This window comes from Pelodiscus sinensis, chromosome 14, assembly GCF_049634645.1.
Source record: "Pelodiscus sinensis isolate JC-2024 chromosome 14, ASM4963464v1, whole genome shotgun sequence".
NCBI lineage: Eukaryota > Metazoa > Chordata > Testudines > Trionychidae > Pelodiscus > Pelodiscus sinensis.
This window is the reverse complement of record NC_134724.1, coordinates 38283235-38306742: the sequence shown is the minus strand read 5'-3', so window position 1 is coordinate 38306742 and position 23508 is coordinate 38283235. Positions and strand designations below refer to the sequence as shown.

At 46.1% G+C, this 23508-nt stretch overlaps 1 protein-coding gene and 1 long non-coding RNA gene across 13 annotated transcripts in view; one reads left to right on the top strand and one right to left on the bottom strand.

Moving 5' to 3' along the window:
- NEO1 (neogenin 1) overlaps nucleotides 1-23508 on the bottom strand; it is a 304427-nt gene that overhangs the window by 9830 nt on the left and 271089 nt on the right. For 4 of the 7 annotated variants that reach the window (XM_075897560.1, XM_075897562.1, XM_075897563.1 and 1 more), the window contains exons 20-25: nucleotides 23090-23284; nucleotides 21414-21446; nucleotides 12898-12966; nucleotides 10474-10621; nucleotides 4993-5231; nucleotides 3484-3576 (exon numbers count right to left, since the gene is read on the bottom strand). In XM_075897560.1, coding sequence (XP_075753675.1) covers nucleotides 3484-3576; nucleotides 4993-5231; nucleotides 10474-10621; nucleotides 12898-12966; nucleotides 21414-21446; nucleotides 23090-23284 — 777 coding nt within the window. The remainder of the gene's footprint in view (nucleotides 1-3483; nucleotides 3577-4992; nucleotides 5232-10473; nucleotides 10622-12897; nucleotides 12967-21413; nucleotides 21447-23089; nucleotides 23285-23508) is intronic. The other 3 variants (XM_075897561.1, XM_075897564.1, XM_075897565.1) reach the window with 1 other exon arrangement.
- The window catches only part of LOC142818353 (uncharacterized), a 52455-nt gene that overhangs the window by 15318 nt on the left and 13629 nt on the right, over nucleotides 1-23508 (top strand). For 2 of the 6 annotated variants that reach the window (XR_012895831.1, XR_012895827.1), the window contains one exon: nucleotides 241-6276. The exons of 1 other annotated variant lie outside the window; for it this stretch is intronic. This is a non-coding gene — a long non-coding RNA (uncharacterized LOC142818353). Of the gene's footprint in view, nucleotides 1-240; nucleotides 6277-19868; nucleotides 21947-23508 lie in introns of those variants that run through there. 3 more of the 6 variants (XR_012895832.1, XR_012895829.1, XR_012895830.1) reach the window with 3 other exon arrangements.

Here is a 23508-nt window from a genome sequence, read left to right as displayed (position 1 = left end):
ATAGTCTGTTCCCCATGCAGGTCAGAAGTGGGAAAATCTGTTGCTAAAGGGTGGGAGGTGGATAGATTGATGCAGCTGATAATTCCCATGGGGGGAAGATTCTGGGCTATTGAGAAAACCATGAAACCTGACACTTGGTCAAAGATTTAGGTGGTTCTGTAGATCTATGACAGGTAGAGAACTAGACCTGTCAGGATCTCTGTGTGGTTTGAGTTCTGTTAATTTTCCTCTGATTTGCAGGTGTGTATGGTCCCCAACTCCTTCAGGATAAGAAGAGATTCATTGGTGGAATCTGAAAAGAGTTTAAATCCATCAAAAGAGAGGCCTTCTGCAGAAAGTCCAGAAGATTAAAAATCTGGGTGTGTTTAGTCTTGAGAAATGAAGACTGAGAGGGGAGTTGTTTACAGTTTTCAAATATGTTAAGGCCATGCTGTCCAACGTGATAGCCACATGTGGATAGTGACTATTTGGCTGGTTGAGTGTGGTTAGTTTGCTATATAGTGGCTACTGCTTCAAATCTGGTTGAACACCACGGTTTAAGAGCCGGTATAAAGAAAAAAGTGATCAATTGATCTCTATGTCCACTGAAGACAGGACAAGCAGCAATGAGTTAATCTGCAGAAAGGTAGATTTATATATTAGGTAAAGCTTTTTTTTAATTATAAGGACAGTTAAATGATAGAACAGGTTTCTAAAAAAGGTTGTGGAATTGCCATCAAGGTTTTAAAAAATGGGATGGACAGATACTTTCAGGGATGTTCTAGATCAGTGTGTGTCAACCTTTTTTTATATATATATATATATATATATATATATATATATATATATATATATATATATAAATTAAATATAAATATAATAAACTCCCCCCCAGTACCTACAGTTTTCAGACAATTTTTTTTCTACAGTTGCAACACATTTGTTTAAACAACTTAATTGTAGCCGGGCGGGTAATGAAATTTTTTGGGGGTAAAAAGTACACACATAATAAAATGCTGTAAAACTTAAAAAAATTCAGTTTTCTCCAAATTTCAGTTGTGTGGACGTACCCCTAAGGGTACTCATACCACTGGTTGAGAAACACTGGTCTAGATACATTTGACCACGCCCCAGTGCAGGCAGCTAGATTTGATGACGACTTAATATCCCCTCCAGGCCTACAGTTATGTGATCCTATGACATCAGAGTTTGGTAGTTTGGCATCCTGAATTGTAGGGTTTCTGAAGATTACTTTGTGACTAAGAGAGAAGTCATTTTTGAAAGCTGTAGATGTTGCCTACCATGCTTCCCAGCTGCCCCCACAACTGGAGACTTTGGTGAAAGATGGGGAAAATTAACATTCCAAGTTTTTGGTTAAAACATACAATTTTTTGTCTGCCCATTTACAAGCAAGTGGTGCTATAACCAGAGTCTGCCAGATGCTTTAAACAGAACTCAATAGAGCCTCATTCTTGGGTGAATCCAATCATGCAGAAGCTGCTATATATATGACGTCCGTGATTGCTGGAATTCCTCTACTCTAATGGGCTATGGAGTGAGTCAGAACTACCAGTCATGAGCTCCTGAAATAGCTTTAAACTGTCAGTCAGAAGTAGCAGTGGAAGCATTATAGTCTTATCAGGAGATAATGATGAAATATTCCATTTGAGGTGTCATGTCCTTGTCTGCTCTTGCTCCTTGAAAGTCTTCTTTAGAGGTTTAGACTGTTAAGGAGGAAGTGGTGGATTAGGCAAAGTCTCTATGTTCTGTTGAGAACTGTGGCAGATAAACAGCCCATGGATCCCAATAAGACCACTAAAGAAGCCAGTGTCCACTGTGGGTCATACCTGTGAAACAGAGCTTGATGTAGGGAAATTCAAAGAGAAAAGCTTCCATGGAAGGTGACAGATGAATAGCCCCTTCCTCAGCAGATGGGAAATTTGTGGACAGAAATCTGAGAATAAAGGAAGCCCCCTCAACATAATCCAAAGGTGGAGTAAGTAATGGAGTTGAGGATCATTGTCTACTCTATGTGGTAGGTGCAGAGAAATGGGAAGCACCAGTGAAGGATACCTTGAGTTTAGCAAAGCATTTGATGTGGTCTCCCACAGTATTCTTGCCAGCAAGTTAAGGAAGTATGGATTGTATAAATGGACTATAAGGTGGCTGGAAACCTGGCTAGATTGTTGGGCCCAACGGGTAGCAATCATCAGCTCGATGTCTGGTTGGCGGTTGGGTTGAAGTGGATTGCCCGAAGGGTCTGTTTTAGGGCCCATTTTGTTCAACATCTTTTTAATGACCTGGATGAGGGGATGGATTGCACCCTCAGCAAGTTTGCAGATGACACTAAGCTAGAGGGAGAGGGAGATTTGTTGGAGGGTAGGAATAGGTTCCAGAGTGACCTAGACAAATTGGAGGATTGGGCCAAAAGAAATCTGAGGAGGTTCAACAAGGACAAGTGCAGAGGGGGCTGACTCGGTAAGTAGCAGTTCAGCAGAAAAGGACCTGGGGATTGCAGTGGATGAGAAGCTGGACATGAGTCAACAGTGTGCCCTTGTAGCCAAGAAGGCTAATGGCATAATAAAGTGCCTTAGGAGGAGCATTTCCAGCAGATCTAGAGAAGTGATTATTCCCCTTTATTTGGCACCGGTAAGGCCACATCTGGAGTATTACATCCAGTTCTGGGCTCCCCACTATAGAAAGAATGTGAGCGCATTGGAGAGGGTCCAGTGGAGGGCAACCAAAATGATGAAGGGGCTGGAGCACATGACCTATGAGGAGCAGCTGAGGAATTTGGGCTTGATTAGTCAGCAGAAGAGAAGAGTGAGAGGGGATTTGGTAGCAGCCTTCAACTTCTTGAAGGGGGGTTCCAAAGAGGCAGGAGAGAGGCTGTTCAGTGGTGGCAGAACAAGGAGCAATGGTCTCAAGCTGCAGTGGGGGAGGTCTAGATTGGCTATTAGGAAAAACTATTTCCCATGGAGGGTGGTGAAGTAATGGAATGGGTTTCCTAGTGAGGGGGTGGAATCATATGGTATATCTGGCAGCTGATGTACGTTAAGGCTACACACACAGACAGAATGCAGTAGGAAGCACCCAAAATTTGAGTTTGCTCACCCAAACCCACTGAACCTTAGCTTCCAGCAGTGATCATTCTACACAACACTCCCAGCACCTTGGGACTAGAACAAAAGTGCTACCAGAATGAGGACTGGGAAGCCTAGAGGATTGCTGTAGACAGTAAGTCTGAGCTATTTCTTCCACACAGTAAATAACCCTTATTCAGAAAGGGTCATCCAGATCTCTCTGCCTAAAAGGCAAAGGGCCAGGTGTAACAGGACTCCAGTACCCTTCCTGATACTACCCCTACTGAAACCTGGAATGGAATTATTTGGAAGGTGTGGAGGGTGTTGAGAAGATAATAACAATGGCTTGTTTTGTTGTTCCCAATTATGACAAAACATTTAGTCTGGCTGAGAAAATTGGCAAGAAAGGCTGTTAACTTACGCTGAGGGGGCTGAGAATCAAATGGCATCATCATTTTTGGCCTCATCCCTCTTCTTCCTGCCAACGTGGACATGCTATCCTCAGACTCATGCCCTGAAGAAAGAATACTGAGGGTTACTACATCACTGATTCCTTCAGGACAACACACAACCGGGTGGCTACAAACAGCTTTTTAATTCTCTGTGTATAGTATGGTTTTTCCCCTTCATAATAGTTCTGCAATTCATGACCAGCAAGCAAACAAGACTAACAGACTAAATCTAGTTCTTTCAAAGTAGCTAGTTGGCTTATAGACACTATTGTGAACTAGCCAATTAGCCCATCATAAGACAGGAGTTTCAGGTCTCTCCTCCACGTCTGTCTACTCTCCTGAGCCTCTGGTCTCTCACTCAGTCTCTCTCTCTCTCTCTCTCTCTCTGCTCCTCCTACCGACTCTCCCCTCCAGCTCTTCGCCACCTCCTGCCTCTCTTTCTCTTCTCCTCCCCGTCCTGTCTCTGACTTGGGGGGACTGCGGAGCCCAAACGGCTGTTTGGGCTCCACACTCCCCGGGCTGCAGGGGGAGCACGGAGCCCAAACGGTCGCTTGCGCTACTTGCTCCCACGCGGCAGCCCGGCTGAGCAGCGCAGAAGTCAGCCAACCGCCATGGCAGGAGGCGAAAGGAGGCCAGGCGGTGTCGGTCACAGCCAGGGGGCGGAGCCTGGAGCTGCTGTCACGCCGCATATCACCGCCCCACCCCCTTTCACCTCCTGCCATGGCGCTTGGCTGACTTCTGCGCCCCTCAGCCAGCCGCCATGGGGGTGCAAGTGTCCGTTTGGGCCCCATGCTCCCCATGTAGCATGGGGACCGCGGGGCCCAAACAGCTGCTTGCTCCCCCGCGGCAGCCCAGCTGAGTGGCACAGAAGTCAGCCGAGCACCACAGTGGGAGGTGAAGGACGTGACTCAGGCAACAGCGCTGCCCAGAGGAAACAGCCAGCATTTCAGCATTACAGAGTCTCAGACATTGGGCTACTATATATATGATAGGAGAAACAGTCCAGACTTCAATAAAACTAACATCCCATAGAAATGCAGATTCTTGAGATAAATGGTAGTATGAGTTAAGTGCAGTCATGTAGAAATAGCAGTAATCATCACTTTCCTCCACAGGTTAGTAGGAGAGGCTTGTTATACTACCTTGCACACAAGATTACTAATTATACCGAGGCACCATTATTATGATACATCAAAGAACAACTCCAAAATTAGTTGTTGTGCACTCTATTGTCCCACTGATACCCCTGAAGATGAATCCCCTACATTTGAATGGAACAGAGCCCTGAAACCTAGTCACAAAACCCAATCTAATAAATAAGAAAAGTAACAATTTAATAAAAATGTTATTATAATCTGAACAACATTTCAACAAAACTAGAGGCTCCAATGCTTTTACTAGATACAGTGGTTATAAGGAATCTGATTTTACACAATTAAATACCAAGACCCAACTAGCTTATTGTTAGCCACGCTTACCCCTGTATGAGTTGCGCCTTTGATGGATATTGCTATCCATGGAATTGTCAACTGGTGTGATGTCCTGGGAGTTTCGAGGGATTGGGGTGTCTGTCATGATTGGGTTGGGGTCTGGAGATTTATCAATGGGCTTCAACTCCAATCTCTCATGATGAATCCAAAGGTCAGGAGGTTTGACATCCTTAGAATTTCCTTTGTATTTATGGGATCCATTCACTGATTTGCAGGCAGCTCGTTTCCTTGCAAAACAAGAAAATAAATGAAACATTCTAGATAAATATTTTGTCACTCAGAGACAGGCAAGTTTATTTGAATTTCTTTCAGATCTACCCAGCTATGTGGCAGCTACTTACCAGGCAAGAAGTGGTGGTTTTTTGTTTGTTTGTTTGAAACAGAGGTACATGCTATGCAGCCAGAATTTGAAATAATCTCTCTTAAACATGGGAGACCAGAATTGCACAAAATACTATATATGTGGTCTCACCAGTGCCTTGTTTTAGTGGTAATCATAGAATCAGAATACTAGGACTGGAAGGGACCTCAAGAGGTCATCAAGTCCAGTCCCCTGCCCCCATGGCAGGACCAAATACTGTCTAGACCATCCCTGATAGACAGTTATCTAACCTACTCTTAAACATCTCCACAGATGGAGATTCCACAACCTCCCTGGGCAATTTATTCCAGTGTTTGACTACCCTGACAGTTAGGAACTTTTTCCTAATGTCCAACCTAAACCTCCCTTGCTGCAGTTTAAGCCCATTGCTTCTTGTTCTATCCCCAGAGGCCAAGATGAACAAGTTTTCTCCCTCTTCATGACACCCTTTTAGATATCTGAAAACTGCTATCATGTCCCCCCCTCAATCTTCTCTTTTCTAAACTAAACAAACCTAATTCCTTCAGCCTTCCCTCATAGGTCATGTTCTCTAGACCTTTAATCATTCTCGTTGCTTTTCTCTGGACCCTCTCCAATTTCTCCACATCTTTCTTGAAATGCGGTGCCCAGAACTGAACACAATACTCCAACTGAGGCCTAACCAGCGCAGAGTAGAGCGGAAGAATGACTTCTTGGGTCTTGCTCACAGCACACCTGTTAATGCATCCCAGAATCATGTTTGCTTTCTTTGTAACAGGATCACGCTGACGACTCATATTCAACTTGTGGTCCTTTCTGCCATACTCCTTCCCAGACAGTCGCTTCCCATTCTGTATGTATGAAACTGATTGTTCCTTCCTAAGTGGAGCACTTGGCATTTGTCTTTATTAAACTTCATCCTATTTACCTCAGACCGTTTCTCCAATTTGTCCAGGTCATTTTGAATTATGACCCTATCCTCCAGATTAGCCTCAACCCCTCCCAGGTTGGTATCATTTGCAAACTTAATACGCATACTTTCTATACCAATATCTAAATCGTTGATGAAGATATTGAACGGAGCCCTGCGGAACCCCACTTGTTATGCCATTCCAGCAGGATTGTGAACCATTAAGAACTCGCTGAGTACGGTTATCCAGCCAGTTATGCACCCACCTTGGCTCAGATACCTCCTCTATCAGCTCCTTGAGTATTCTAGGATGCATTTCATCAGGCCCTGGTGACTTGCAGGCATCTAACTTTTCTAGGTGATTTTTAACTTGTTCTTTTTTTTATTTTACCTTCTAAAACTACCCTCTTCCCACTAGCATTCACTATGTTAGGTGTTCCTTCAGACTTCTCGTTGAAAACCGAAACAAAGTCGTCATTGAGCATCTCTGCCATTTCCAAGTGTCCTGTCACTGTTTCTCCCTCCTTACTGACCAGTGAGCCTACCCTCTCCTTGGTCTTCCTCTTGCTTCTAATGTATTTATAAAAAGTCTTCTTGTTTCCCTTTATTCCCGTAGCTAGTTTGAGCTCATTCTGTGCCTTTGCCTTTCTAATCTTGCTCCTGCATTCCTGTGCTGTTTGCCTATATTCATCCTTTGTAATTTGTCCTACTTTTCATTTTTTATATGACTCCTTTTTTATTTTTAGATCATGCAAGATCTCGTAGTTAAGCCAAGGCAGTCTTTTGCCATATTTTCTATCTTTCCGACACATCGGAATAGCTTGCTTTTGGGCCCTTAACAATATCCCTTTGAAAAACTGCCAACTCTCCTCAGTTGTTTTTCCCCTCAGTCTCGATTCCCATGGGACCTTACCTATCAGCTCTCTGAGCTTACCAAAATCTGCCTTCCTGAAATCCATTGTCTCTATTTTGCTGTTCTTCCTTCTACCTGAAATCCATTGTCTCTATTTTGCTGTTCTTCCTTCTACCCTCTAATGACACTTCCCTATTGTTACTGGAAATTCTTTGCCTGATCCGACATGCCACACTAGTGGCTCAGAGTCATACTGTGATAGACCAACACACCTAGGACTTTTCTCCTCTTCTGTCATTTCCAGCTAATACATCCTGTGTATGGCAAAAAATCAGGATGTTAGTCCCTAAGTGCATGACATTGCACACGGCCCTCTTAAATCGCATCACATTTCTAATATTCCAGGTTTCAAGGTTGTCCAAAACTTCTCATATGATATTACGATCCTCCTTCATACTGGCAATACCTCCTAACTCTTGTCACCTGCAAATTTGATTAGCACTCTTCCACTTTTTGTGACAAGCTCATTAATGAGAACATTGAATAAGATTAGTCCCACAACCAATCCGAGAGGAATTCCAGCCAGCCAGTTCACCTCTCAGCATGAGCCATTGTAATGAGTTCCTTACCCACCTTTCAATCTCATCTTAATCTCCACCCCCCTCAATAACAATTTTCCATGTGGAACTCTATCAAATGCTGTATCAAGTAAATGAGATTTACTTCTCAAAGAAAGAACTCAGGCTGGTCTGTCGTGATCTATCTTTTGTAAAACCATGTTGTATTTTATTCCAATTATTGTTTACCTCTGTGGCCTTAACTACTCTCTGGAGGGCCAGGATCATTTCTGGTCAGTACCTGGCTCAAGCTGGGGAAGCCAATGATCCAACCAGTGGACCAAATTCAGTGATGAATCCTGATCATGTGCCACCCAAGACGTTGCACATAACTAAAGGGAACAATTTTGCTTTCAAAATTTGTTTGAAGACCTTGCATACAACTGAAGTCAAATCACCAACCCCATATGTTTTCTACATCACTTCCTGCTCCCTGCTTGTTTTGTAAGTACAGCTGTTGTATTTGCAATTCTCCAGTCACAGGGTATGATTACCCGGTTTACTGATTCATTAAAATCCTTGCCATTGGGTCCATAATTTCATGTGTCACTTCCTCTAATGTGAAAGGAGGTTATTCAGGCCCTCTGTTTGGTCCCATTAAACTGTCCGAGTCCACTGAGCTGTCTTCCATGCTTGCTCCCATTTGCCACCCTGTGACGGGTCAGCCCCGTCACTCTCGGGGACAGGCACGGGCCGGGGGCGCCCCGAACAGGAGAGACGCCGACGAGGCCCGGGCGCCGGAGAGGATCAGCGTCCGCCCGTCCCCACGCCGAGCGTGACGCCGCCGGTGCGCCGGGGGAACCCGACGCTTACGGATGACGTGGGGCGAGGCGTCATCAGCCGACGCCGGGCGGGGGGTTTAAAGATAGCCGCCGCACTCCCAGGGAGGAAGGGCGAGCAGAGGGAAGGAGCGGCCAGGGAGGAGTCGGAGGAGAACGGATACTGGCGGCCCTGGGTGCGGCTAAACCCAGGGGGCCGAGGATCCGGAGGGGACGGACTAGGGGGAGGAAGAAGCGGCCCAGGGCGGGGCTGCGGAACCCGTGAGCGGGGGTGTTTAGGGTTCACAGACCCCCCCGTTGTGAGTGAGTACTAGTGTCCTGACTCTAGGGCCCTGGGTCGGGGTCCGGAGCGAGGGCGGGCCCGGACCCCCTTCCCTCCCCCCACCACTTTTTCCCAGCGAGGGGCAGCTGCCCAGGCGGTGGGAAATTCGTGTGGGGACACTGCATGGCGAGAGTAGCAAGCATTACAGAATCTCGGGAGAAGTAGAAAAGGCCCCCGCGGCAAGGGGGGGGGCTTCCCCCCCCCTTTCCCGGCAGGGGCGCCTTACACACCCAATCACTGATCCTCAACTCTTCATTACCCTTATTAAAAATTGAAGCAAAGTACAGGTTGGACCTCCCTAGTCTGGCACTATTGGAATCTGACCAGTCCCAAACAAGGGAGTTTACTGGATCAAGGAAGGTCAATTCTAGCCCCTGGGATGTCGGCCTCCAGACTCTCCCAGGTGGCTAGAAACTGGACTCTCTTCACAGCCCAAACCCGCTGCTGGCCCCAGCCATAAGGCTCCCTGCCCTCAGGCTGCTGGCCCAGCTCCATGCCTGGCCCCCTAGCCGGGCTCTCTGCTGCCTTCCCCCCAACCACCTCTACCTACAATCGGGCTACCAGCCACCAGTCCAGCTCTGCTCCTGACCTCTCTGCCACTGGATACCCAGTCAGTCCTGGCTCCCAACCACTGTGGCTCTCTGGTCCAGCAACATCCATGGTCCTGTCAGACCATGGATGTTGCCACACCAGAATGGTTCAACCTGTATTCATGTAGATGTTGGGCCATAACTATATTATCTTTAATCTCTACCCATCCTCAGTGCTTAAAGCAGTCCCATTTCTTCTCTCCTCATTTTCTTTATATTTAATTAGCTAAAGAACCATTCACTATTGGTTTATTTTCTTTTGCAACATCCAGTTCTGCTTGGCTTTTGGCAGTTCTCACATTTTCCCTATGATGTGAACTGCTAGATGTAGCTTTTCTTAGCGATCCACTTTTTCTTTCAGTCCTTGTGGCCTCTCTCTTAATAATCCTAAAAGAAGCTTGAGATAGTTTGGTCTGCAACCCTTCCCTATAATTCCCCCCCCCCCCCCCTTTCGTGGGATTCAGGCTTCAGAGAGTTTCTATAACTTGGACAAAGTAATCCCAAGATTCCTCCACATTCAGATCTTTCAAGTATTTCTATCCAGTCTACTTCCCTAATTAATTCCCTTCATTTTTAAAGTTTTCCCTTTTTGAAATCACCCTAGCTGTAGATCTATTTTTATTTAACCTTCTATTTAAAGTGAATTCGTGATCACTTGAACTGAGATTGTCCTCTATAATGAGTTCTTCCAGCAGGGCCTTATCACTTACTAGTACTAAAGGTAAAATGGTATCAGTGTTTGTTGAAGGAAGATACTTAATTCTCTCATCAACGAAGCTAACAAATAGCCACGTTAATGGTATAAATCTATATACGAATTAACTGACCAACTCAACCCAAGTAAGACAGATTGATGGTGATAGATCAGGGCAATGGAAATGCACAGATGTCTGAGGGTTGTACCAACACCTCCAGCTGGACAATGTTCTAAGTCATTTCCAGTGACAACTTCACTTGTGAGGTCATGCTGGAGACATCATTGCTCTTTGCAGGTATAGATGCAGCTATTAAGTAAGCAAATACAGTGACAAACTAAACCAGAGTAAAGCACATCTTACTTTTTCTGATGAGAGGTGGTGCGCCGAGTGCAGAAGACTGCAACAATCACCACTATCACAATGGTGATCACTCCAACAGACACTATGATGACTAAAAGCATGTTGCTATCCAGGGGAGACGTGGGGCTTCCATGAGGACTGTTACTGCCTGGAAGAGGGGAGGGGAGAGGAAAGCACTTGTTACACAGAGCCTTTACTTGAGACAAATCTCCTCACTACAGAATGCGAAAAGAAATGAACAATGGTTGGGAGCCTGAATAAAGAATACAGGGTCAGACAAACTAATCTTGGCTCAGCTGGTGCATTTCCCGTTAACTACTCTTTCTTTTCTCTTCTTATTTAAAAAGTTTCACATCACCACCTGCTTGTACAATTATCCTTTTCTCCTGTATAACATGTTGATGATCTCTTTTCAAATGATAGTACATTAAATATTATGTAACGATACCTACATTTGCTGCTAAATCCATTCTGGGGTGGAGAGACACCCGACGACATCATAAAGTGGTTCAATAAGTGAGACACTGGCACAGTTAACCTGTGAACCAACAATGTGCCTTCACATTAAAGTTTATTTGCATGAGCACTTCTGATTAAAAGAAGTCCCTGAATGGACCCTAGACTTCAGAAAAGCAAAATGACTTGCAAGGAACTGAGGGACAGGATCCTCTAGGAGGCTTATATAAGGGGGAAAGGAGTTCAGGAAATATTTTAAAGAAGTCTTATTGAGGGCACAGGAACAAGCCATCCCAATGTACAGGAAGAATGGCAAGTATGGCAGGCGACCAGCTTGGCCAAACAGAGAAATCTCTGATGAGCTTAAACACAAAAGGGAAATTTACAATTAGAAGAAACTTGGACAGATCACTAGGGAGGCATATAAAAAGGTGGTGGTCAGGGAAAGTGTGGGACACTTACTGAATGGGGGAGGTAACCCAGGAACCTATGTGGAAAAAGCTGAAGTACTCAATGCATTTTTTGCCTCGGGCTTCACAGACAAGGTCAGCTCACAGACTGCTGTACTAGGCAGCATGGTACAGGGAAGAGTGGAGCAACCCACAGTGAGGTCATGCTCACTGTGGTAAAAGAAGAGTAAGGAGTATTTGGAAAAGCTGGACATGTATAAGAGTATGTGGGCAAACTAATGCATCTAAAATTGCTGAGAGAGTTGGCCATTGCCTTTGAAAAAACTCATTGTGACTGGGGGAGGTCCCTGAGGATCAGAAAAAGGCAAATATAGTGCCCATCTTTTAAAAAAAAAAGGAAGGAAGAGAATCCGGGGAACTACAGACCAGTGACTGAGTCGCTGTAAAAATCATGGAGTAGGTCCTCAAGGAATCCAGTCTGAAACACTCAGAGGAGGGGAAGTGATCACTTCAGGAACAATCAACATGGTATCGTCAAGGGCAAGTCATGCCTGATCAATCTGATTACCTTCTATGATGAGATAACTGGCTCTGTGGATATGGGGAGAGTGGTGGATGTGATATATCTTGACTTTATAAAAGCTTTTGATACTTTCCCACAGTATTCTTGCCAGCAAGTTAAAGTAATATGGCATAGATGAATGGACCATAAGGTGGACAAAGCTGGTTAGATCATCTGGCTCAATAGGTAGTGATTAATGGCTAAATGTCTAGTTGCTTTGGTATCAAGTGAAGTGCCCCAGGAGTCGGTCCTGTGGCTGGTTTTGTTCAATCTCTTCATTAATGATCTGGATGATGGGATAGATTACACCCTCAGCAAGTTCGTGGATGATACTCAGATGAGGGGAGAAGTTGATAGTCTGGAGGGTAGGGATATGGTCCAGAGTGACGTACACTAGGGATTTTCACACACGAGTCGCAGACCCACCAAGGAAAGCCCCTGACAGGTCTGCGTTGCTTTGTTTACTGTAAAGCTCTGCAGTCACAGAGCCTCACAGTTCTCATTGGCTATGGCTTACCATTTCTATCCAAGGGGCACTGCGGGAAGCAGCTTCCCAGTTGGCACCACTGCCCACAGTGGTTGCATCCCTCTGAGCAGCCCTTTCCTTTCCATGTTCATAGAATCATAGGGTTGGAAGAGACCTCAAGAGGTCATCAAGGAAAACAATCCCTTTCCAGGGATTAGACATAATAGTCTAGAAGTCTTAGCTGGAGTCGCCCAGGTCCTTCGGGGCAGAGGCTGGTGGTGATGTGGGAGGTGCAGGAGTCAGACTGTGTCACGGAAAACAATCCCATTCCAGAGGCTTCCTGTTTTCGTGGCACAATCAAACCCTGACCTTGCTTTAAGCTAGGGTAAAAGGAAGCTGCATACCAAATTTGGTGGCCCTAGCTCTTACTGTTTAGGAGGAGTTCTTGAACAGACTCGCATATAGGGTGTGTGTGTGTAAATTTTTCATCCTGATAGGTCTCTGCTGAAATGCTTTATAAATGGCCTTACCACTCATGGGTGGTTTGAAGTCAGGTCCTATATCCAATGGCCGACTTCCTTTTCCTGGAGATCCTAATGCTGTGAAAAAAAATCACATTAATAATTATCAGTTTATGTGATAGCCTTTTATCATCCCCTGGCTATTCATTTACAAAACCTGCATTACCGCCAGTTTTGAACAAGTTTTGTTTTCTTACGGACATAACAAATATACTCCACCAGAGATGTTCCCAACAAGTCCAGCAAACTCTGAGTACCTCCCAACACAGAACCAGTTCAGAAGGGTAACCACTTAATAGGTGGGCACCATTTTCCTCAGCAAGTTAGGCTTTTTCATTTTTATTACATTTTAAATATCAGTACAAAGAAAGAATGGGTTGCAACCATGAGAGTCAACAGACAGATTAAAAAAAGGGGTTATATTTCTGAACAACAGTGTATAGAACAGCATACCAAGTTCCTTTTCCTGGCCCCAGACTTACAAGCCAGGTTAGGAGACAAACACAGCAGCAACGGGAATGTGTCTTAGACCATGTCAGTCTTGGCTTGTCCATGCCACCTTGCAAGATTATTTTTTTGCCCTCTCCCTGGAAGTGCAACTGCAGTCAAAAAACATCTCTCTCTCTCAGGAATACTGGCTCCAGTTGAAGCAACAGACTGGAGAGACAGCAGAGTTAGTGAGAGACAATGTTCCTTCTAATTTTAGTTCTGCCATGAGGGCAGGGGACTGGACTTGATGACCTCTCGAGGTCCCTTTCAGTCCTAGTGTTCTATGATACTGGTTATCTAAGGTGTTTGTACACCAATGCGAGAAGCCTGGGAAACAAACAGGAAGAATTAGAAGCCCTGGCCCAGTTAAAGAACTATGATTTCATTGGAATAACAGAGACTTGGTGGGATGACTCGCATGACTAGAGCACTGTCATGGAAGGGTATAAACTGTTCAGGAAGAACAGGCTGGGGAGAAAAGGAGGAGTTGCACTGTATGTAAGAGAGCAGTATGATTGCTCAGAGCTCCAGTACTTAGGAGAAAAGATTGTTGAGAGGCTATGGGTTAAATTTAGAGGTGGAAGCAACAGGGGTGGTGATGTAGTTGGTGTTAGCTATAGACCGCTGGATCAGGTGGATGAGATAGACGAAGCTTTCTTTGGACAACTGAGAGAAGTTTCTGGATCACAGGCCCTGGTTCTCATGGGTGACTTTAATCACCCTGACATCCTTTGGGAGACCAATACAGCAGTACACAGACAATCCAGGAAGTGTTTGGAGAATGTTGGGGATAACGTCTTGGTAGAAGTGCTGAAGGAACTGACCAGGGGCTATGCACAGCTTGACCTGCTGATCACAAACAGGGAGGAACTAGTAGGGGAAGTAGAGGTGGGTGACAACCTGGGAAGTAGTGATCATGAGATGGTAGATTTCAGGATCCTGATCAAAGGAAGAAAGTAGAGTAGCAAAATACACCCCCTGGACTTCAGAAGAGCACACTCTGACTCCCTCGGAGAACTGATGGGCAGGATCCCCTGGGTTGCTTACATGAAGGGGAAAGGAATCCAGGAGAGCTGGCAGTATTTTAAAGAAGCCTTATTAAAGGCACAGGAAGAAACCATCATGATGCACAGCAAGAAAAGCAAATATGGTAGGCGACCAGATTGGCTTGCTGGGGACATCCGTGATGAGCTTAAACACAAAAAGGAAGCTTACAAGAAGTGGAAACTTGGACGGATGACTAGGGAGGAGTATAAATAGATTGCTTGAGAATGCAGGGGAGTTATCAGGAAGGCAAAAGCGCAATTGAAATTGCAGCTGGCAAGGGATGTCAAGGGTAACAAGAAAGGTTTCTACAGGCATGTTAGCAATAAGAGAGTGATCAGAGAGGGTGTGGGGCCCTTACTGAATGAGGGAGGGAAAAGCTGAAGTACTCAATGCTTTCTTTGCCTCTGTCTTCACGGACAAGATCAGCTCTCAGACAAATGCACTACGCAACGCAGTATGGGAAGGAGGTGGACAGCCCTTGGTGGGGAAAGAACAAGTTAGGAACTATTTAGAAAAGCTAAACAAACACACATCCATGGGCCCGGATTTAATGTATCCGAGGGTACTGAGGGAGTTGGCAAATGTCATTGCGGAGCCTTTGACCATTATCTTTGAAAACTCGTAGAGATCAGGAAAGATCCCAGATGATTGGAAAAAGGCAAATGTAGTGCCCATCTTTAAAAAAGGGAAGAGGGACAATCTAGGGAACTACAGCCTTACCTCTGTCCCCAGAAAAATCATGGAGGGGATCCTCAAGGAATCCATTTTAAAACATTTGGAAAAGGGGAAAGTGATCAGGAATAGTCAGCATGGATTCACGAAGGACAAGTCGTGCCTGACCAATCTGATAAGCTTCTATGATGAGGTAACTGGTTCTGTGGATATGGGAAAGTCAGTGGATGTGGTATATCTTGACTTTAGCAAAGCTTTCGATACTATCTCCCACAACATTCTTGCCAGCAAGTTAAGGGAGTATGGTTTGGATATATGAACTGTAATATGTACAGAAAGCTGGCTAGACTGTCAGGCCCAACAGGTAGTTATGAATGGCTTGATGTCAGGTTGGTGATCGGTTTCTAGCACAGTGCCCCAAGGATCAGTTCTTGGACCAGTTTTGTTCAACATATTTATTAATGATCTGGATGAGGGGATGGATTGCGTCCTCAGCAAGATTACAGATGACACTAAACTAGGGGGAGAGGTAGATACAGTGGAGGGCAGGGATAGGGTCCAGGGTGACCTGGACAGATTAGAGCAGGGGTGTCCAAACTTTTTTCAAAGAGGGCCAGATTTGAAGAAGTGAACATGCGTGAGGGCCGTCCCCCCACTCTCAGCCCCAAAGCGGAGGGCCCGCAGGGTCGGAGGCGGGTGGAGAGCGCAGGGCATGCCGGCCTCACGGCGGCCCGGGGGCAGGGCGAACCCGCAGCCGAACGGGGGAGCGGGGCTGCGGACGTGCCCTACAGGGCAGGCTCTAGGACTGCGGAGGCCATGGGCGGCAGTGGCGGCGCGGCTGGAAGCGGCGCGCTGGGCGCGCCAGTTCAAAAGAGCGCCGGGGAGCCAGGAGAGGCGGAGGAAGCGGGGGCCGTATTAAATTGGAACACGGGCCGCAATTGGCCCGCGGGCCGGACTTTGGACATGCCTGGATTAGAGGATCGGGCCAAAAGAAATCTGATGAGGTTCAACAAGGACAAGTGCAGAGTCCTGCACTTGGGGCAGAAGAATCCCAAGCATTGTTACAGGCTAGGGAATGAATGGCTAAGTAGCAGTTCAGCAGAAAAGGACCAGGGGATTGCAGTGGATGAGAAGCTGGATAAGAGTCAACAGTGTGCCCTTGTAGCCAAGGTGCTTTAGGAGGAGCATTGCCAGCAGATCCAGAGAAGTGATTATTCTCCTTTATTCTGCTCTGGTGAGGCCACATCTGGAATAGTGTGTCCAGTTCTGGGCCCCCCACTATAGAAAGGATGTGGACGCATTGAAGAGGGTCCAGCAGAGGGCGACTACAATGATGAGGGGGCTGGAGCGCATGACCTATGAGGAGAGACTGAGAGATTTGGGTTTATTTAGTCTGCAGAAGAGAAGAGTGAGGGGAGGTTTTGATAGCAGCCTTCAACTTCCTGAAGGGAGGTTCCAAAAAGACTGGAGAGAGACTGTTCACAACAGTGACAGATGACAGAATGAGGAGCAATGGTCTCAAGTTACAGTGGGGGAGGTCTAGGTTGCATATTAGGAAAAACTATTTCCCTAGGAGGATGGTGAAGCACTGGGCTGGGTTCCCTGCGGGGGGGAGTGGGGGGAATCTCCATCCCTAGAGGTGTTTAAGTCTCGGCTTGACAAAGCCCTGGCTGGGTTGATTTAGTTGCGGTTGGCCCTGCCTTGGGCAGGGGGCTGGACTTGATGACCTCCTGAGGTCTCTTGCAGCCCTAGGATTCTGTGATTCACTAGAATCTCTCCTGACTGACTGCACAAGTGCACAGCTTACAGGGAACACTTGTGAGAGATCTCACTAGGAAGAGCACATCAAGAATTGTTTCTACTTGGCTAGGTAAGTTGCTCTAGTACAGTGGTTTTCAAACTATGGGTCGCAGGTATCAGGCACTCAGTCTCATTGCTACACGATGATCAGTTTGGGGTGTTAAGGCAGCTTCCTGCCTGTCCTGGCACTGGAGTGCACTGCCCCTCCCCCCTCCCCCCCCAGAAGCAGCCAGAAGCAGGCCCAGCTCCTAAGTGGGGGCAGAGGGCAGAAGAGCACACAGGGCTCTATGCTCTGCCCCTTCCTTGAGCACTTGCCTGCAATCCCATTGGCTAGAACCTGCTGCTGGCTGCTTCTGGGAGGCAGCATAGTCTGCAGTGCTAGGACAGGCAGGAAGCTGCCTTGGCACCCTTTTCTGCACTTCTGACTGGGAGCCACTCAAGGTAAGCCCAACCTGCCCCAGCCTCGTCCCCCTTTCCTCCCAAAGCTGAAGCTCTCATCCTCATACCCCACGCCAGGGCCCATATTTTAGTCAAATTAGGTTGGGTTGCAGGCATCAACAAGTTTCTTCAACTGGGTCATGAGAAAAAAAATGTTTGACAACCACTGCTCTAGTAGACAATTCTCTACTACTGAACAAGAGCTAGCAAGACTTGTTCTGAAAAGGCCTCTTCATCCAAGTTCAACTATAGAATCGTAGAACACTAGAACTAGAAGGGACCTCAAGAGGCCATAGAGACAAGTCTCCTGCCCTCATGGCAGGACTAAGCATGGAGTAACCATGCAGTCAGGCAAAAGAAACAGAGGTTTGGGTGGAGAAAACAGCAGTTTTCTTGCAAGATCAGGGCCCGGTGAGGCAGAAGAGGCAGCAGATGCAACTCTGACAGGTCCAGCAGTGTCCCTCTCATGGGATGCTGTGGCACAGGGGACCTGGGAGGAGGGTGGAAGTAAAAGAATTCAAGTCCCTTGGTGGGCACATAGTACTTCTCCTCTGCCTCATTCAAGTGGGAGGGAGAGAAGATGGGGTATACCACAGGGAGTGGACAAGACCCATAACAGTTTCATTGTTGGGTAGGGACTTCTTTGACTGGGCTGCCAAGGCCAAAGCGTCCATGAGGCAATGTGAAGCCTTTTTAAGAACCATTACCCTTTAGCTTCAGGTTCCAAGCCAAACTTCTTATCAGCTCAGAGGGCTCTCAAGTCAGTTTGTGGCACCAAACCACTTGGTCCTGAGAGAAGCTTCCTCCTCCTTCTCTTCAGGAAATGCTGGGCCAGCCAGGGGTCTTCCTCTTCGTCTTGTACCCCAACTACGTCCACCACTTCTGTCCTGTGCATTGGTACCAGAGTCGGGTTGCTGCCAGATGGTGAGTTGGAGGAGCCCCCCTCAGACACCGCTATGATCCTGCTGGCACTGTGGTGATGGCCTGGCACTGGACTCAGTGGCATCTGAGCAGGGATGAGTCGACGGTGCCAGTCAGACTGGGAGTGGAGGAGTGGCCTGACACGGGCTGTACTCCACTGCTCTCACTTTGTCTTCCTTCAGTACTAACCCCCTCTGGGATTGTTGCTGCTTATGCTTCTTTCTTGGAGAATGGTGCTGGAGATTCTCATGGCAGAGTGCAATGGGTGTAGCTTGGATGCTGGTTAAGGGCCGCTTCCATTAGCATAGCCTCCCAATTTCCTCCGTCATATGAGGCTTGAAATCCAGGTAGATTTAACAGCACCGTCTACGTGCGCCTTTCCCTGACACTTCACACAACTCGTGTACGGGTTGCTCACTGATGCAGGCCTGCTGTAGAAAGCACAGGGTTTGAAGCCTGGAGACTGGGGCATGCCCGGTACCAGAGGCCAAAGCTAAGAGAGGGAGTCTAACTATGTACATCAATATTATCTAACTATGTGCACTACTACACGAAACAAAGATTAATATCACTAATCCAGAGAATAGCGGGGGAAATCCACAAGAAGAATGCTTTGCCAGAACAGGAGGAACTGTTCTAGCAGCTCTCATTAGTGGTAAGAAGGAAATGAGAGGGTGCTGGGCTGGCTGGGCCCCTTATACCAGCACGTAAGCACATAGAACCAGAAAGCACTGGAGTCGACTTGCTGGATAACACTGAGGGTAAAACCTCTGGCAGTGCTGCATGCGATGTGTACGTACCTAACGTGGAATGGGCATGAACAAACCCTCAAAGAAGAATTAGATGTTCTTCTAAAGTTCAACCACGCCATGTCTATAGCTCAACCAGAATGTACGGGCTTGTTGCAGGGAAAACTGAAATTCTATTACTTCTGCTATGCAGCAAGAGGTCAGACTAGAATTCAGTGTTTCTTAAACTTTTTAAGACCAAGGAACACCAAACAAATTTTTTTTAAAATGAGGAACACCAAGGATTTTTTTTGTTGAGCATCGTGACTTCTTTTGCATCGTGTCTATTGCTGGCAAATACCTGATTTCCAGAATGAAGGATTGACAGATTATCCTTTTGACTTTCTGGAGCCTGGTTCACAACTCATGCTAACTTGACAGCAGTTCTATCTGCAAGATGATGAACACAACCATCCTCTTGCAGCAGTTATACACCGCTGTAATTCAGAGGAGAAACAGGCGCCTTGGCCTAAGGATCGTCAGCGATTATCCTCCTACATATCTGATTATCACTGCAGCAAGAATTAGAATAAATGCCCCTGTTTTCAACATGACCAGAGAGTGTACAAGTCCCATCTTGTACCAGCTTGTCTGCAGGGAGCTATACTGGAAGTACTGAGGTTCTCTGTTTCCCTCTTCAGCCAAGATTAGTAGAAATAAAATTTGTTTGCAGTCTAAAGACTTGCCAGTATTTGTAGGTCAGCTTTTTAGCCTGTCTAGGGAGTGCACCATGAGCATGCTACAGCTGGAAACACACTTATCTTTCGTTACTGTAGGTTAGCTCTGCTGTCTGTTACATGCATTACCTTTTGTCTTCATAATTAGCCAACGAGCAACACACAGCTTCAACCAGGAACCTGTTCTGCTGTGTGCCAACGCCTGTGCTCCAAGGAAGGAGAGTGGAGAGGCAAAGTATATTCTGAGATGACACACTCAACAACAATGTTCGATGATCGTGGCGAAAACCACTCACTAGTTCCGCACTGTGCATGCACGAGACCCAACTGCTGGCTGAAATCTACTTGCCACAGGCAAGTAGATAAGCGGATTTGTCGAGCCCTGCTCATCAATATATAGCTAAGCCACAATGAAAACCAGAGGTCAGAGGTTCAGTCCATTAACTGTGCGCTGATATAAGTTTGTTCCAGACTTTCTCAAGGGCTTTTTCCATCACTTCTCAAGACACATTATTCCACAGATCTAACAGATCTCGTTTTCAAGAAGTCTTTTTATTATTTGGCTTACATTTTCCTTTTCTTCATTTTCTTCCTTTTCCATTGCTTCAAGCTTGTAACCCCTTCAAAGACTTATTATATTTACAGGAATTATTAAACAAATGCCTCCCGCTTTTGACATATGCATTTTTTAATTAAAAAATTCTATGCCATTACGAACACTACAAAATGAGAAACCTTTGCTCCTTTAGGATACTGTTTGAAGGACATGTAGACTAGCTGTGGACAGAACTAAGGTTAGAAGAGCAGTGCAGCAACTTTTCAATAAAACACAAAGTTTTAGTCTTTTCTATCCCTTTGAGATAGACCTGTTATCGCAGCCGTGGGTTTTGCAACGGAAGGCTGGAGAAGAGCTTGTTCCTCAGGTGCCTAGAGTAGAGTCATCACTGTTGGGTTTGGAACAGGTAAAATAAACAGTGTTTATCACACTTCTCAGTGATGGATTTAATGTGATATTTACAATGTGGAACACTTTTTAACTTTAAGCTTTAATCATATGCCTAAATTGTTTGCAAGTATCCCTTTAAACTTGTTCCCTCTCACATCTCTCCCTAATAATGGGATGTTCACCTTATTTGGAAGAAAGCAAAATTAGCCCTTAATATTCATCGTAGATGCCAGCTCCACACAGCAAGCTCAAATGTACCATTTATCAAGTTAGCAGGCTTAAGATTGTTGGTGGCTAAAGTTGATCTCTAACCAAGCCGACAGGAAGACTCTCTCATGTAGAAAGCTGGACAAGTCTAAGGCTGCGTTTATTTACTGCAAAAATAACTATATAGTTAGAGCTGACAAAACAGCACTTGTGCTAATCTAGCAAGTGTTCTTTGGTCTTCTATCACGCTCGACTGAGCTCTAGGGCTTCCTGGTCAGACTCCTTGAATATTACCTAATCCAAATTCATTTTATCAGAATTATAACCCATTTCTCCTCTCATGTGACACTTGATATGAAGGTCACTGACATCCAAATCACAAATAAAATCTCATGTTCCTCTCCTATTAAAAGCTCCACAAGAGCGCACTCAATTACATGTAGAGCAGCTGTTTCATTTAACAAGTGGAGCTGCAGATGGAAGAGAAACAGAGCAGTGTGTGAAAGAGCAGAATATAGGAGAAAATGTCCATTCATTTACCTTGATCATTAGGCATTTTATCTGAGGATTCAGCTACCAGGCCAAGCACAAGGGAGGAAAAAACAAGAGAAAGATCACCAGGTCTGAAGGAGTTCAGATGATATTCAAAGAACTTCAAAGCAGAATTAAACTCGTTCGAGATTTAAACTCCCATTTTAAAACACAAACACTCCCATAAAATGCTGCTGGATATTAAATCAACACAACTTTTGGAAAGTTATTTTTCACCTCTCATTAGATATATTATCTACATTAACAACTGTCCTATAAAACAATTTCTCCATGTTTCCTTAACCAGTACATGGTTTCAATGTCTTGTTCATTCCTACCCTTTCAACAGTAACCATAACCAAGCATCTCTCGATTAAAGAGGCAGTAATGCCACACTTGTTCATACTATATCATCCATGACACTGACATGTAATGGTTCACAGACCATCAACACAATATGAACTTATATGCAAATCCTGTCATTTGTACCATTTAATTACACAAAACTGAACACTCCTGCCCCGATCCTTCCCCAAGACCCCTCCCTTGCTTCAAAGTTCCACCCTTCACTCTTTCCATGCCCCTCTCTCCATCACATACTGTCCCTCTCCCTCACTCACTTTCACCAGACTGGGACAGGAGGTTGGGATGCAGGGGGGAGATGAAGGCTCCAGTTGGAGGTACAGGCTCTGGGGTGGGTCCAAAAATGAGAGGTGTGGGGTGCAGGGAAGGGCTCTGGTCTGCAGCCAAAAGGTCTGGTGTGCGAAAGGGGGCTGGGCTCGGTCATGGTGCCAGGAACAAGAGATTGGGGCACAGGAGGGGACTAGGGCTGGAGTGCAAGGAGGGTGAGGAATCTGGGGATGAGGGGCTTGGAGTGCAGGAGAGAACTCCAGGCTGGGCTGGAGCAGAGTGTGGGGGTGTGGATGGGGACTCTGCACTGGGACAGAAGTGTGGGAGGAGGTTCGGGGGGGGAGGGGGGTCCCAGTGGCATTGCAGATCCCAGAAGTGGCCACATGGAGCACCAGTGGCCAGGGAAGCGCCACATACTGTCTTTGTGCCTGCAGGCACCAACCCGACAGCTTCCATTGGTCACAGTTCCCAGCTAATGGCAACTGCGGAGCCAGCACTTCAGGGGGAGGGGGAAGGCAGCATCTGGAGCCTTCCCTAGCTACTCCTCCAGCCAGGGGCTGCAGAAATCTGGTGGATGCTTCCAGGAGCTGTGCAGCACCAGGGTAGGCAAGGAGCCTGCCTTAGTTCTGGGTCCCTGCTTGTGCCGCCAACCGGACTTTTAACGGCCCACTTGGCACTGCTAACTGAAGCAGCCAGGGCCTCTCTCAACTGGAGACTTGGCAACCCGAACCACTGGGCAGTCACCACACACTGCATCTCAAGTTGTGAGGTAACTACAAGTCAGGCTTTCTGTGGCATTTACAGCACTGTCATTACAGCCTGATGGCACATGGGCTAACCATTTATTTAAAAACAAATCTCCACAAACATGGGCTTGAACTGGTTTATGTGCTTGTTCCAGCCAAGGGCTGTTGGAAGGGTGAGGAGAAAACATCTTCCCAAATTCAACTCCATCTTCTTCTCCCCACCCCATATCCAATACCCAATTAATACCACTACGTTGCATTTCCTACAGGTACTTTAGGAAATGCTAAAGAACATACACGAGACTTTACCTTTGGGTGTTCTGAACTGTACTGCCTCCGACATAGGCCCCATACCCTTGGAGTTCCGTGCCTGGATTTTGAAATAATATGGTGTATCGAGGGTTAACTCTTGGATCTGGTGGGTCAATCTGTTTCCCACCACAGGCTCGATGACCCAGTCATGTATCTCCGCATTCACATCTGTGCTGTAGTAAATGATGTATCCTGTTCAAAGGTACCGATAAAATCGAGATATTAAAGAGTGTGATTTTTGTTGCTACTTAAATGACTCAAGCACAGATCTTACTGACTTTTGGTAGAATTGGTGCTCAAACCACTGAACAGCCTTTCAGAACCACAACCCCCTTTGTTTCAGTACATAAGCATTCATTTACATATTAGATAAACATGGGAAATTTTAAATCGTTGTATTATATCAAAGTAAAGCA